Source organism: Protopterus annectens, chromosome 16.part0, assembly GCF_019279795.1.
Source record: "Protopterus annectens isolate FY-2018-M chromosome 16.part0, PAN1.0, whole genome shotgun sequence".
NCBI classification, from domain to species: Eukaryota; Metazoa; Chordata; order Ceratodontiformes; family Protopteridae; genus Protopterus; species Protopterus annectens.
Window position 1 is genome coordinate 879,582,913 of NC_056750.1, and position 16,296 is coordinate 879,599,208.

The 16,296-nt window shown below is 38.9% G+C and overlaps 1 protein-coding gene across 1 annotated transcript in view; it reads right to left on the reverse strand.

Annotated features, from left to right (window-relative positions):
• Positions 1 to 16,296, reverse strand: part of LOC122790677 — a 560,216-nt gene that overhangs the window by 434,643 nt on the left and 109,277 nt on the right. Inside the window, exons 7-8 of the mRNA XM_044058200.1 lie at positions 13,438 to 13,560; positions 2,591 to 2,713 (exon numbers count right to left, since the gene is read on the reverse strand). Coding sequence (XP_043914135.1) covers positions 2,591 to 2,713; positions 13,438 to 13,560 — 246 coding nt within the window. The remainder of the gene's footprint in view (positions 1 to 2,590; positions 2,714 to 13,437; positions 13,561 to 16,296) is intronic.

Sequence of the window (16,296 nt, forward strand, 5' to 3'; positions counted from 1 at the left end):
TCAGCAGATGGATGTTCCAAGGGAACCACTTGGGACATCAAGGCGGGCTGTCCCTGGGACCGGCTGGTGGGGGCCTGGCCCAACTGCAATGGAGTGCGGGATGGAGCCGTGGCAGGGACCGGGGGTCCGGATGTCCTCGACAGTGCCCTTTCCATAACGCGTTGAAAGCCGAGGGGAGCCAGCTTCTCTAAGCCCGAGCCGACCCCACTCGGATCCGACGTACGGATCGGAGTCGGAGCCGAAACCATCGGATCCGAGAGACCAGTGTGCTCCGACCTGGACGGAGTCGAAGACACACCAGCTCCCTCGGATCCGAGGCTCGGCCCTCGGCTCCGAGAGGTCGGGTCCGAAGTACCCGAAGCACTCAAGGGATGGGACGGATCCGAGGTGCTCCGACCTATCGGATCCGAACCACCCCCGGATCCAAATCTGCACGGCGCCGACAGCTCCGAACCCATGGTATGGGTCGGAGAAGGAGCTACTGGGGCGAAAAAAGGGGTCGAAGCCCCTCCCGGTTGGGGGGGGGCTACGAGCACTCCCATTTGCACTTGGGCCTGGATGAATTTCCTCATCATCCGGTCCATATCAGCTTCGCTCATCGAAAAGGTCGATCTAGAGGAGGCCACCGAAGCGGACCTAGAGAACCGTCTCGGTGACCTCCTGGAAGGGCTAGCCTCCTCCTCCTCGGGTCCAGGAGAGAATCGAGGGGAGTGGAGCCGAGAAGGAGGAAAGCTAGAAGGCACAGGGGAAGCCCGCTTAGATGGAGGAGCCGAGCTGGAAGCTTCAGCTCTCCTCTTGTGGTGCTTATCCCTGTGCCTCTCCTTCTGTCTCTCCCTACTAGAATCCTTCCCCTCCGGCATTTTTAAGGGAGGTTGAGTCCCAGCCGAAGGGGGAGAACTCACAGCAACAAGTTGCTGACTGGAAGGGGCAGAGGCCGAAGCAGTATCTGGGGGTAAAAGACCCGCCAGCACTAACTTCGACCTCCGTTCCCTTAAAGCCCGGGGGTTGAACCCTGCACAAATGGTACAACCAGAAGACAGGTGTTCAACCCCAAGATGATCCATCGAGTGTGGCCATCCGCTGGGGACAGCTTATGGCCACACTCGGTACATTTCGAAAATACAGCCTTAGGGGCTTCAGACATAACACCTAAGGCCTAAACACACACACACACACACACACACACACAAACAAACAAAACTACGAAAAACCCGAGAAAATTTAACTAAAGAGGGAGGGAAAGCCTGAAACACACACAACACTAACTATTTTTGAAACAAAAAAAGAGAATTTAAACAATTTTCCTGTCAGAAAACTACTTATCTCAAAACCACGCTAGGAGCTCAAGAATTCCGTTGCTTCTTGAAAGCGGCAAACGAAATCTGGAGGTCAGTCAGGGCTTGGCAAGGGGTTATGGGTAAGAGGGAGGAGCTAGGAGCTCGGAGCCTAAGCTTTTGAATTGCCGGCTCGGATCCGAGATCGGATCCGATACCCACAGGTTGCAGACGAATGAAGTCTTCCTACTTCAGATCATATGTTCCATAATGTCAATGGTTACCAGAGTAGATAGCTGGACCTTCTTCCAGAACTAATTCACCCAAACAGCTTTAGAGAGAAAATGAAAAGTCCAATTAAATAATTATTTTGGGGCTGTATAAAATGTTACTATCAAAATAATAACAATAAAAGAACCAAAGTTTCACCTCAATGCTTCTTGGTTAACACAATTCAAATAATGAAATAATGCACATCTTAACAATAAAACAAGAATGGACCTCCACAATTAATTAAACCAAACCAGTTCTTAAACAGATGATCAAGGAACAATTCAAGGTATAAAATAATAAAAAAAAAAAAATAAAATAAAAAAAAGTAAGCGATTCTCCAGAGAAACACTATTGTCTTAATATGTAGACTTACGGCAAGATGAACGACAGAATCTGAACCAGAACTTTCCTGTTGTATCTAAATAAGCCATTTATGTAATTAATATTCTTTTTTACCTTTCTTGTCTGGAGAAGTCAGATGAAACCCCTTTGCAGAATAAAACGTGTTCTTAAATCAGGAATATATCCATAACACAACAACAACAGCCAACGCAAGGATTCTATCTCTGATACCCTCTCCCGTATAATATCATTAACTAACTGTGCCAAACAAACCATTACATAAGCCCCCTAGATAACTGAAAAAACATGACTGGACAGTTCAGACTCTGCAAATTCTGACGAACAAGAAGTTTTGGCCTGCTTTGTCTGCAATGGCATGCAAAGTCCAAAGTCTGGATTTGTATGAACTACTGATCAAAAATAAAAATAAAATAAAAACGTAATCTGGTCAATAAGGTCTTCACGTTTTCCATCATATCTGCTAATTCTTAGTTCAGAGCCATTGATGTTTGCTTAAAAAAACTAAGCTTTTTATATACATATCCATATATATTGTAAACATGTATACATTTTATCTAGGTTACACCAACTGTATCATAATATCTTACGTTCAGTCCAACTCAAGTTTTTTTCCCATTTTCCTAAAAATGTAGCCACAAAAAAAAACAACTTCATAAAAATACTTCAAATAAGAGACTTACTTCTTTGCTTACTGTCAAGCTTGTTCTTCTGTTTTGTTGCATTTTTCCCCTCCATATCATCCTTTGGCAGTTCCTCATCACCTGCTTTATGTAGCACCAATTTCTCTCTGGGAGTTTTGTGTCCTGCATAAAAAATCCCACAAGACCACATTAAAAAGCTACATATCAATATCCTAGACAAATTATTTTCTACAAAAAATTCTTGCAAACATCCAATTTAACAGAATCCCAGTAGATATCCAGTGTTATTTCAGTCTGACAGCACTCCATGCAGGTACAGACTTTATGAATGATAAATAAGTCACCATAATCAGAACAGAGTTACTGCCTTTAAGACAGAGCATCATGGCCCACAGTTAACCCAATTTGAATCTGCAGTCTTTGAAAGTGTAACCGTAAAGTGGTTCCGAGGCTACATATCTAGCAGTCTAATTAAATTCCAGTTTAAAAATACATATTCAAAAATCACAGATCCCCCTCCAGCAGTTTCCTGGAGCTCCATCTTACCCCAGTCCTGATCATATTCTTCATAAACTGCCTTCGGGGTAATTTTATGTGACCTAAGATGAACCTCTATGCAGATAACCTCTTTTACTCACTATAAGGAAAAACAGCAAAGACTTCCAAAAGCTTCTACAAATCCAATTAATGCAACTCTGATACCAGTTACGATCACCTAAACATACAATTCATCTTGGAAAGATGCAGACTAGAATATGACATGATATAATATAATATAATATAATAATTGGGATACTATATCAGTTTTCAAATTTTAAACCTTTATGTCTTACAGATGTCTGAAACAACAGAATCACACAAGCGCAAACTTACAAATACTTTGGCATACATGTTGGTCAAAACCCCTCCTTCACCAATGTTACAAAGCAACTATTGCAAAAAGTTCTTAACCTTTCAGTTACATGTAAAATGTTGTTACATACAATGCACAAAAACATTAAAATATGCCTGTAACAAAACTAGAATGTACCATGCACTTACCATACATGGAAATAGTTTCACTACTAAATTGTTCTAAAAGGCAAGTGCAAACAGTTATGTTGTGCATTTCACCGGCAGAGTCATACTGGTACTTTTTGTTCATGAACTTGGGTGCATGTGTGATCTGATAGATTCTGGAACCAGACAAATAGTTAAGTGTCATGCTTTCCTTGCTCACCCTGCGAACAGGTGCATTTGTATGCCTTACAATGGTGTCACCTATAACAAGAATATTTAGTTGGGTCAATGCCTGCCTTATGGGCTCAGCATCTGTGACTCTCCTTGTGCTTTGTGAGGAGGGAGGCTTAATATGCTGTTGATATTCATGATCCGAGAGGCCAAACATGGATCACTGTACAGAACTCCATAGGAAAATGAATAGAGGGAGTGGTTAGCCAACTGATTTGGATAACTGGAGGAAATGAATCATGTGACACTTTAAGAAGCTTCTGAGGCCTCCCAACTGAGGGATATATTTTTGATAATTATATACTAAAAGGGGTAATATATTCAATAATATGGTGGAAAAAGAGATGCGTTCAGTGGAAGCAGCTGCACACCCAAGTGGTTATATGCAGCCCTATGTAGTTCCCTTATGTGATGCCCCCCTCTAAGTTAAGGGGCAACAAAAAAGGGTCCACTCAAAGTTAAAAAAAAAGAAATCTCTTCTGCTCTGAAACTGTATCAGACAATTTGCTACAAATGCAACAAGTAACTTGTTATTGTTAAATACCACACACAAAGCACTTGAGTTCAGCTCTTCAACTGTGACAGCAAATGTAGCACTGACATTCCTTTCTGAATGCTGGTACTTTATTACCCCATCATGGGCAGCTGCTGACCATGCCCCCAAACATCTTGAACATGAGGCAGCCACCCCCCTTCACCCCACCATAACTCCCTAGCTATGCCACTGGACAGGCAATGCACCCATTTATTCTCTGTACCTGCGTGGACTGCTCTCATCACCCATCCTTGGTACATAGCTAATTGGGAGCAAGACTTTAGTTCTAGGCAAGGTGTGCACGTCTATTAGTTGGGAGAAACAGAAGGATTTCTAACCACACTGGAGACATGCTGATCACATAACAGTCACCACACAGGTGTCTTGTGTCTAATGCCAGTATAATTCGTAAGGGATGTGTTACCTCTGGAGTATCAGGAGGGATGACTGAATTTATCAAACAGGAATATCTTACATTTTTGGCATGTAGATTGTGGCCACTGTCATTGTAGCAGTTACCTGCAGAGTACATCTCATCCTGCAATATGTTCATATCAGTGGGTATTCAAGTAAGACCCAGGGTTTACAGCTGCCAGCAAATGCTAACCAAATACCTAGGCAGCTGGTATGTAGATGAAAAAAAGTCATACAGCACAGAACAGAATCTAGACTCAAGCCTTCAAGAACCCCTTTGTGACATTTTTTATTTACGGAGATGATAACCTGCAACTCTTAATGACGTGTTCTGTTTGACAGCCAATTTGCTATCCACCTGACTACATGTGGACTGTTGTTTAGGTTCATCTATCTGTCACATCCAAAAACACACCCTTGCATGTTAAGGCTGATGCACAGGCCCAAAAGTCTAAATGTACATTCAAAAACAATGCCAGCACTATGTAAGCATATCCAGCCTTCTTTATTGTGGCAACACCATCAAATTCAAGATTCATACCGGTTTCGGCAACCCTGCCTTCTTCAGTGATGAGTACATAAGCATAAGTCACCAATACTTATATCATGATTAATCATCATTACATCATCAAACATCAACATTTAAAGCAACAACAACCTCAATTGTCAGAACTGTAATCATACACATATATTACAGGTTGTCATTAAGCCCTGGAGAAAACAACCCCCCATGTTTGATGGTGTTGCCACAATAAAGAAGGTTGGATAAGCTTACATGGTGCTGGCATTGTTTTTGGATGTACACTTAGACTTTTGGGCCTGTGCATCAGCCTTAACATGTGGGGTGTGTTTTTGGATGTTACCGTTGCTTTTCCTTGCTGTGGGCCTCTGAGTAAGCGGTTTGTAAGCAGCTGTGGCTGAAACACCGTGGTAGTAACTGTTTTGAAATGAATATTTGAATTGCCATCTTCATTGTACATTATTTCTGTTCCTCAGCTTTAAAAGGATATTGGCTTTGAAATACAGGTTGGTGAATGGATTATTTTAAATGATGACATATGCACGTTAAGCATCTCAGCTTGTAGTTCCCTGTCATTGAGGTCTGGGAATATGTGCTGGCCAAACATTTGAATGTTATCGCTACCAAGGAGGGTGAGAATGGTCTGGTGGTTGCTATCAACGTAGTAGAGAACAGTGAAGTTATCAGGAATTGGAGAACAGGAACAAAGGGTCGTATATGTGCGAATGTGTGATATGCAACTAACAGTTTGACTTCGCTGATGCTGATTTGTGAAACAGACTTTTTTTGTTAAAAACCACTGTGACCATTTATCCACTACATTTTGTCTTCATGGGAAGATTTGACAAATGTGGTAACCTGGATTAAAAATATGTAAGTACTGTAGTTTTGCATGAGGCATTGGTTAATGCAACATATTTGTTTTTCAGCAATAAGCGGATGAGTAGTGAATTAGCATTTATTAGGGCCTGTGGAGTAGGATATTCAAGTGGACCGAAGGGTCGTGTTTGTCGGGCCTAACCAGATATGTTGAATTTACCATCGCTAGCATTGTAAAAACTTTCAAACATGCCACTTGTATGGGAATTAAATGGGTGGATGATGTGAACTGTTCCAGAACAAACGAGTATATATGATGTTTTTCAGCTATATGTCATAGTGGTGACAAGGAATAAAAGAACTGTGGCCATAATATTACGAAACTTTACAAACAACTTCAGGGCTTGTGGCTTATATCCTGGAGTTCATCGGAGGATCATATATGTGGGGTTTATACTCAATGGTGTACATATGTAAGATCCAATTCAATTTTTGGAAATCCTGATTGCTTGAAATAATTTTTGTATTATGTTTGCGGGGATATAAAATAACTTTGTTAAAATGGTTGACTGATGGATGAACTGAAATTTGAATTTAATGACTGAAGACACTAAGAGGATGAGCTGTAAAGGCTGGTCTGAGTTTGGAATGAAATATTAATAACATTTTTTGCATGTAAATTGTTTTTGTTATATGGCCTTAGGGTCAGTACTATTCAGACAAAATCTGGTCATTATTTGAGCCATTTTGACTTTTCTGGTGAGAAACAAAATGTATATAACAATTGTTTTTTATCCCCAAAGAAAGAAAACATTTTTTTTAAATGTTTGTGGTTTGACGGGGATGTAACAGATGGGTTACATAGACTTGATTTAATAACCATATTTGGATAACAGCAGCTAATAGTATTGTTCATGCAAGATATATACTTTTGAGTGATATAAAATAAGTGCACTAACATACTGTTTAAAGGGCTGACTGTTGGATGAGCTGAATTTGAACAAAACGGCTGATGATATCAAGAAGACGAGCTGGAAAGGCCGGTCTTAGTTTGGGATTGCAGAATCACAAACAGTTTTTAGCATGAATAGTGCTATTGTTATATGGGCTTGGGGTCAGTATTATGAACATAATAACTGGTCACCATACAAGTTGATTTTGACTATTCTGGTGAAAAACAAATGTATATAATAACTTATTTTTCATTCCTAACAAAACACTTTGCAAATTGTTTGTGGTTTGGAAAGGTATATTAGATGGGTCATACGGGCTTGATCTATCGACAAAATCTGTATATCACCGTTTCAATGTATGGTTTATGTTAGATATATACAGCTTGACTAACAATATAATAGGGAAGTTCAGTATAAGCATGACTTATAGGAAATGCGTGGAATATCTTACAACAGTAAGAGTCTAAATGATGTATGTATAGACTCGAATACTGTTATGTCAATTGTTTCATCTGAAAATTGAATTTATAGGGGTTGATTCAGATCTTGTAATAGGTGGAAGATAATCACTGGGAAGATCACTTCAAGTTTGTGTGGAGGTAGTAGGAAAGGTGGAATAATTGAAACATAAACAGGAACACTCAAAGATGGCTCTGGTTACCATATTGCAAGGCTTGTCTGCTGATAAGTATGATTTCCATGTTTTTGGGCTAGATACGTCTGGGGAGCGAAAGGGTGATGTAGGTGTTCATCATACGGTTGACCAATGTGGGGATCTATTCAGCAAACTAACTAAGGGTATGACCAATTTACGTACTAACGTGTGGCATTTGAAATTATTCAAAGCATATCACGCTAAAAATATAACACCTAGAGGACTTAGGTTTCAGACAGCACCATATGTGAGTGTGGTAGATGACACATTGACTCAGGAATGGGCCCAAGCACAGCAGGATGCATCAATGACATTTGTCAATATTTTGTCTTATTATGAACGAATGGTTGACAGGAATTGTGTAGGTGTACAACAGGTGTGTGAGGATTTAAAACAATTTGAGGAACAAGCTCAATATTAGGAGTGTCTAAATAAATTGACCAAGGATTTGCTAGCATTAGAGAAATCCATGAAAAATTTAAAAATTCAAAAGTTTAATCGAGACACCAAAGATTATGAGCGAGGGAAACCCTTTGACCTCTGGAAGAGAGTGTGAAGTTTTCAGAGGCAGGGGGGAATATAGTTAGAACAAAAAGAAAAAGACCCAGGTCAATTCTCAAAAAGTCAGGTGTAGAATATGGCAGCAACTCAGGGGATGATTCATCAATAACAAAGTGTTGAAACCTGGAGGATATATATAAACCTTCTCCAAGAATATTTGACAGCTTCTGTTCCAGCCCAATGTGGAATACTCGTATACAATGCCATCACATCTAACGTGCACAGTAGCCAATGTGATTCCAACTGAGAATTCTCTATTATTGTCAGGAATTCCGTCGTATCTTGGATTATCGATCTAACTGCCCTTAATAATGGCTGCAGATATTCCATTAGAAATGCTGATAACGATTCTCTTAAAGATCCTATACCAGACACTATCAGCCTGCCAGGTGGTTTCTCTAAATTTTTGTGAATCTTGGGCAGCAAATAAAGGATTTGCTTCTGGGGGTCATCCACTATTAAATGTTGTTTGGTCTGTGATGAGATCACGCCGTCATCACATGCCAGATCCAAAAAAGTGTGTGTCGATCTCTTTCTTAAAACAAAAGGAAGGGTTCATAGGTTCATAGGTTAGTACTAGGCTAATTGCCCTTGAAAGCCATTGTAAGCCTAGCCAATTATCCCTTGTGAGGCTCAAACCCTGCACTTTGTGTTTGTAAGGCAAACATCTTAACCATTAGGCCACCCTCCCAACCCCAAAAGTGTAGGTAAGGGTAACGTGATATGGGCATAGGATTGTCTCGCATCCCTTAACTGTCTATAAGCTTCTGATATATAGTCTTCAGTGTCCATGACCATACTGATGTTGAACAAGTATTTACTCAGGGGTCACCTAGCTCAAAGAAACAATGAGGTATGGATTACCCTTTAGGTCCAGACAATACAAAGGAGGTAGGTAGAAAGCATAACAAACATAAACAATGTACAAATGTTGCTACAGACTTTGGAACATCAGTAAACACAGTGTGTAATGTTCATAACATCTCCTCTGTAACTTTAACAGAAGTGGAACAACAATTGCTTAATAAAGGGCTCAAATATATACCTGGCTTTTTTGTTAATGAAGATAGTGTGGTGGATGAATTGTTGGCATTTTATCAAATGCTTAATTTAAAAATATATTTTGGTCTTCATAATAGGGCTCAAAGATCTATTGACTTTCATTTTCGAAAGTCAAAATTTATGCCCCAAATGGATAAGCATGTATCAATATTCCAAGAATCAGTTATAAAAGATTTACATTTCAATAACTGTGAAGCTAAAATACTGAATCAAAATTTGACAGCTGAGGAACAACAGGCATTCAAGAATTTAAAGAACAACACAAATATTGTTATCATTCCAGCGGACAAAGGGGGGGTGGTAGTGGTCATGGACACTGAAGACTATATATCAGAAGCTTATAGACAGTTAAGGGATGCGAGACATTATATGTCCATGCCATTTTGTTTTAAGAAAGAGATCGACACTTTTTTGGATCTGGCATGTAATGAGGGAGTGATCTCATCACAGACCAAACAACATTTAATAGTGGATGCCCCCCCCCCCCCAAGAAGCAAATCCTTTATTTGTTGCCCAAGATTCACAAAAATTTAGAGAAGCCACCTGGCAGGGCGATAGTGTCTGGTATAGGATCTTTAACAGAACCGTTATCAGCATTTCTAACGGAATATCTGCAGCCATTATTAAGGGCAGTTAGATCGAGAATCCAAGATACGATGGAATTCCTGACAATACTAGAGAATTCTCAGCTGGAATCACATTGGCTACTGTGCACGTTAGATGTGACGGCATTATATGAGTATTCCGCATTGGGCTGTAATAGAAGCTGTCAAATATTGGTTGGAGGTGGTTTATATATACCCTCCGGATTTCAACATTTTGTTGGTGTGTGTGGTGGAACATGTGTTAACGAAAAATGTTGTATATTTCCAAGGGGATTGCTACTGACAGGTTTAGAGAACAGGAATGGGGGCTTCTTTTGCCCCCATATATGCTGATCTGTTTATGGGCCACTTAGAGGATTTGCTTATATATGATAACCTACATAACATTTTTTTTGTCTGAGATAGACATCTGGAGAAGATTTCTCGACGACTGTTGGCTAGTTTGGCGTGGTGGCAAGGAATATTTATTAGAGTTTGTTCAATATTTGAATGAAAATAAGTGGGGAATTGAATTTACCCTTAATGTGGATATACAACAGATACATTTTTTGGATGTGACAGTCACAAGAAATAATGATAATACGTTGGCATCTAAGACATATCGTAAATATCCACAGTATAATAATCTGTTATTTGCTACTAGTTTACATCCTCACCACATTATAGAAAATATACCAAAGTCCCAATTTTTAAGGGTGAAAAGAATTTGTTCTTCTCCAGATGCGTATCAATTTTTTGAGGATGATCTCACAGAGAGGTTTTTAGTTAGGGGGTATCAACCTAATAATATCAGGTCAGCCAAAAAATGGGTAGCAAGTCGAGATAGGTCTGAAATTTTGAAATATCATGATAAAAAGCAGGATGATGAGAATGCTATCAGGTTTGTCACTACTTATAGTAGGAATATTAACATCATCTGGGAGGTCATTAATAATAATTGGAATATTTTGTTAGCCAATGAGGAATTGTCTAGTTTACTTAGGCCAAGATGTCAATTCTCTTATAGAAGAGGGTGAACGTTGGGCTCTATTTCAACCACTATAAATGGGGTAATAGGAATCAAGACATAGGACAACAATGCCCTTGAACTGGTGAAAACGTCTTTGGATCATTTCCATATGGGCATTGCTCATCATGTAAACATATGTTAAAAACAAAACAGTTTTCCAGTAAGAATACTAGCAGAGTTTATGACATCAGATTTTTTGTGAATTGTGGGTCAGACTGGATAGTATATTTAGTGCCATGTTCATGTGCTGCCTTTTATGTCAGGCAGACTTCGAGATCCATGCGTGTTTGTATATCGGAACACCTTAGTGACATTCGTAACAAACGTATTTCAAATGCCTTGTATAAACATACACAAACATAATAATGCTAAGTTTTACTTTATAGTCATTGATAAAGTTTGGGGGGACAGAAAAAACAAACTGGGATGTCATGCAATATTAAATAAAAAGGAGAGAGGGTGGATCATTAAACTTGGGGGTTTGTTTTCTCCAGGGCTTAATTACCACCTGTAATATATGTGCATGATTACAGTTCTGACAGTTGAGGTTGATGTTGCTTTAAATGTTGATGTTTGATGATGTAATGATGATTAATCATGGTATAAGTATTGGTGACTTATGCTTATGTACTCATCACTGAAGAAGGCAGGGTTGCCGAAATCGGTCTGAATCTTGAATTTGATGGTGTTGCCACAATAAAAAAGGTTGGATATGCTTACATGGTGCTGGTGTTTTTCGATGTTCATCTGTCTGTCAACCAAGCCTGGAGGACAGTATCAGACATGTTGTCAGGTCCAAGCATGCCATGTGCACTGCATAACCAAAACATTTCAAAGATGTCTGCAAGGTTAAAAAGGACATTTCAAAGATGTCTGCAAGGTTAAAAAGGCATGACCTACTTTTGACAGTCAAACTGATGTGCATTCATGGATACAAGATTAAAATGTCTACAGTTATAAAATGTCTTCACTATGTAGAGGTATATTCATTTAAGAGGCTGTTTTCTGATTTTTGAATACCAAGGTATGCTTTACTGTACTTAGCTAAACTCACTGAGCCAGCATTTTGATATCTTTTTTATTTTACCCATTGTGGCATAACCACAAAGTCTATATATAAAGTCGGGGGTTCTGGGGGGGGGCAAACAGCCACATAGGGTGAAGGGGAGGACTTAACCCTGGAAAAAAATGAATTTTTGTCTGTTTATATTTTCTGAGTCATTCTTTTTGTTGTTGAAAATTCAAAAAAGTGTAACTCACTCTTCTGCAAATCAAATAAAAACTAGATAAATCGGGTGTAGGACATCAAGAAAGGCATGTTTCACAGCAAGGCTACACTGCGAATAGTTACCAGAGTAGCTAGCTGGACCGCCTTCTAGAGCTAAATTCACCCAAACAGCTACAGATGGAAAATGAAAAGTCCAACTACAGAACTCTTTTGAGACTGTATAAAAAATGTTATCAAAATAATGAAAGAACCAGTATTTCAGCTGAACACCATCTTCATTAACACAATTCAAATAAAGCACATCTTAGTAACAAAACAAGAAACAAAACTCTACAATTAAATAAACCAAACTAATTCTTAAACAGATTGCAGCCAGTTATAACAAAAATGTCAGCTTATTACTTATCCTTTTACAAATTAAAGTCTCATTTACAAAAAAATATGAGATGTCTCTTTTTATTCCACGGTGGTACAGCGGTAGCGTTGTTACCTCACAGCAAGAGGTTCTCCCGCTCGATTCTTGGCTTGGCTTGGGAGTGCCTTCTGTGTGGAGTCTGCATGTCCTCCCCGTGGTTGGGTAGTGTTCGAAAGACATGTGTGCATGAATGGGCATGCCTTCGTTGAAGGTTGGGCATCGAGCTAGCACCTCGGCATTACGAAAAATCTACTGCCAATCATTAGCGGACCGGAGATCCACTGTGGTGATCCCTTACCGGGAAAAAGCCGAAAGACAAACAACAACGAGATGTCTCTTTTTCTTCAACACTTATGAATAATCAAGGTGGAATTCAGGATATAATAATGAAAAAAAATGTAAATGACTCCCCTGAGAAACACTGCTGTCTTAATATGTAGAGTTACGGGAAGATGAACAACAGAATCTAAACCTGAATTTTCCTGTTGTAGTTAAGGAGTCATTTATGTAGTTAATATTGTTTTTTTACCTTTCTTGTTTGGAGAACAGAAAGCACTTCACAGAATAATGCATGTTCTTAAATCAAGAATATATAACATAGCCAATGCATGTCCTCAAGTCTTCTATAACATCTACCAATTCCTAGTATAAGGCCATTGCTGTTGTGATAGAGGTTTGCTTAAAAATCTAAGCGTCAGTATTATATATGGGTGTATATATATATATATATATATATATATATATATATATATATATATATATATATATATATATACACACACACATACACACATACATATATATATATGTAAAACACACACACACACAGATATACACAGAAAAAACAATTTCATAAAAATACTTCATGAAAGAGACTTACTCTTTTGCATATTGTCAAGCTTGTTCATCTGTTTTGTGGCATTTTTCCCCTCCATATCATCCTTTGGCAGTTCCTCATCATCTGCTTTATGTAGCACCAATTTCTCTCTGGGAGTTTTGTGTCCTGCATAAAAAATCCCACAAGAACACATTAAAAGCTACAGATCAATATCCTAGACAAATTATTTTCTACAAAAAATTCTTGCAAACATCCAATTTAACAGAATCCCAGTAGATATTCAGTGTTATTTCAGTCTGACAGCACTCCATGCAGGTACAGACTTTATGAATGATAAATAAGTCACCATAATCAGAACAGAGTCGCTGCCTTTAAGACAGAGCATCCCAACATACAGTTAACCCAACTTAAATCTGCAGTCTTTGAAAGAGCAACCGTAAAGTGGTTCCGAGGCTACATATCTAGCAGTCTAATTAAATTCCAGTTTAAAAATACATATTCAAAAATCACAGATCCTCCTCCAGCAGTTTCCTGGAGCTCCATCTTACCCCAGTCCTCATCATATTCTACTGCCTTTGGGGTTATTTTACGTAGCTTAAGATGAACCATCTTGCAGACAACCTTCTTTTACTTGCTATAAGGAAAAAACAGCAAAGACCTCCAAAAGCTTCTACAAATCCAATTAATGCAACTCTGCTACCAGTTACAAGCACCCACAATTACAATTCATCTTGGAAAGATGCAGACTATGATATAACATAATATAATATAATATAATATAATATAATAATTGGGATACTATATCAGTTTTCAAATTGTAAACCTTTATGTCTTACTGATGTCTGAAACAACAGAATCACACAAGTGCAAACTTACAAATACTTTGGCATACATGTTGGTCAAAACCCCTTCTTCATCCCAAGACACAAAAGCAACTATTGCAAAAAGTTCTTAGCATTTCATTTACATTTAACATTTTGTTACTTACAATGCACAAAAACATTAAGATATGCTTATAACAAACCTAGAATGCACCATGGTACTTACCATACATGGAGATAGTTTCACTACTAAATTGCTCTAAAAGCCAAGTGCAATTATTTTGTACATCCCGCTGACAGAGTCATACTGATACTTTTTGTTCATGAACTTGAGTGCATGTGTGATCTGACAGATTCTGGAACCAGACAAATAGTTCACGCTTTCCTTGCTCACCCTGTGAACAGGTGCATTTGTATGCCTTACAATGGTGTCACCTATAACAAGAATGTTTGGTTGGGTCAATGCCTGCCTTATAGGCTCATCATCTGTGACTCTGACTCCTTGTGCTTTGTGAGAAGGGAGGCTTAATATGCTGTTGATAGTCATGATCCGAGATGCCAAACATGGATCACTGTACGGGACTCCATAGGAAAACTAATACAGGGAGTGGTTAGCCAACTGATTTGGATAACTGGAGGAAATGAATCATGTGACACTTTAAGAAGCTTCTGAGGCCTCCCAACTGAGAGATATATTTTTGATAATTACATACTAAAAGGGGTAATATATTCAATAATATGGTGGCAGCAGCTGCACACCCAAGTGGTTATATGCCACTGTGCTGTTCCCTTATCTGATACCTCCTTCTAAGTTAATGGCAAACAAAAAGGGTCAAATCAAAGTTAAAAAAAATCTCTTCTGCTCTGAAACTGTATCAGACCATTTGCTACAAACTCAGCAAGTACCTGGTTACTGTTAAAATACGACACACAAAGCACCTGAGTTCAGCTCTTCAGCTGTGACAGCAAATGTAATACTGACATTCCTTTCTGAATGCTGGTACTTTACTACCCCACGATGGGCACATGCTGACCATGCCCCCTAACACTCTGAACCTAAGGCAGCCACCTCTTCATCCCACCATAATTCCTTAGCTATACCTCTGGACAAGCAATGCACCCATTTATTGTCTGTACCTGCATGGACTGCTGTAATCACCCATCCTTGGCATGCAGCAAGACTTTCTAGTGCTGGACAACATGTGCATGGCTATTAAGTGGGAGAAACAGAACTATTTTTTAACCACAGTGGAGACATGCTGATCACATAACAGACAGTCACCACGCTGGTGTCCAGGTGCCTAACGACAGTATAATTCATAAGGGATGTGTTACCTCTGTAGTATCATTAGGGATCATTTCATTTATCAATCGGGAATACTAACGACAGTATAATTCATAAGGGATGTGTTACTTCTGTAGTACCATTAGGGATCATTTCATTTATCAATCGGGAATACTAACAACAGTATAATTTATAAGGGATGTGTTACGCCTGTAGTAACAGTAGGGATCATTTCATTTATCAATCGGGAATACTAACGACAGTATATTTCATAAGGGATGTGTTACCTCTGTAGTATCAGTAGGGATCATTTCATTTATCAATCGGGAATACTAACGACAGTATAATTCATAAGGGCTGTGTTACCTCTGTAGTATCATTATGGATCATTTCATTTATCAATTGTGAATACTAACGACAGTATAATTCATAAGGGATGTGTTACGTCTGTAGTAACAGTAGGGATCATTTCATTTATCAATCGGGAATACTAACGACAGTATAATTCATAAGGGATGTGTTACCTCTGTAGTATCATTAGGGATCATTTCATTTATCAGTTGTGAATACTAACGACAGTATAATTCATAAGGGATGTGTTACCTCTGTAGTATCAGTAGGGATCATTTCATTTATCAATCGGGAATACTAACGACAGTATAATTCATAAGGGATGTGTTACCTCTGTAGTATCATTAGGGATCATTTCATTTATCAATCGGGAATGCTAATGACAGTATAATTCATAAGGGATGTGTTACGCCTGTAGTATCAGTAGGGATCATTTCATTTATC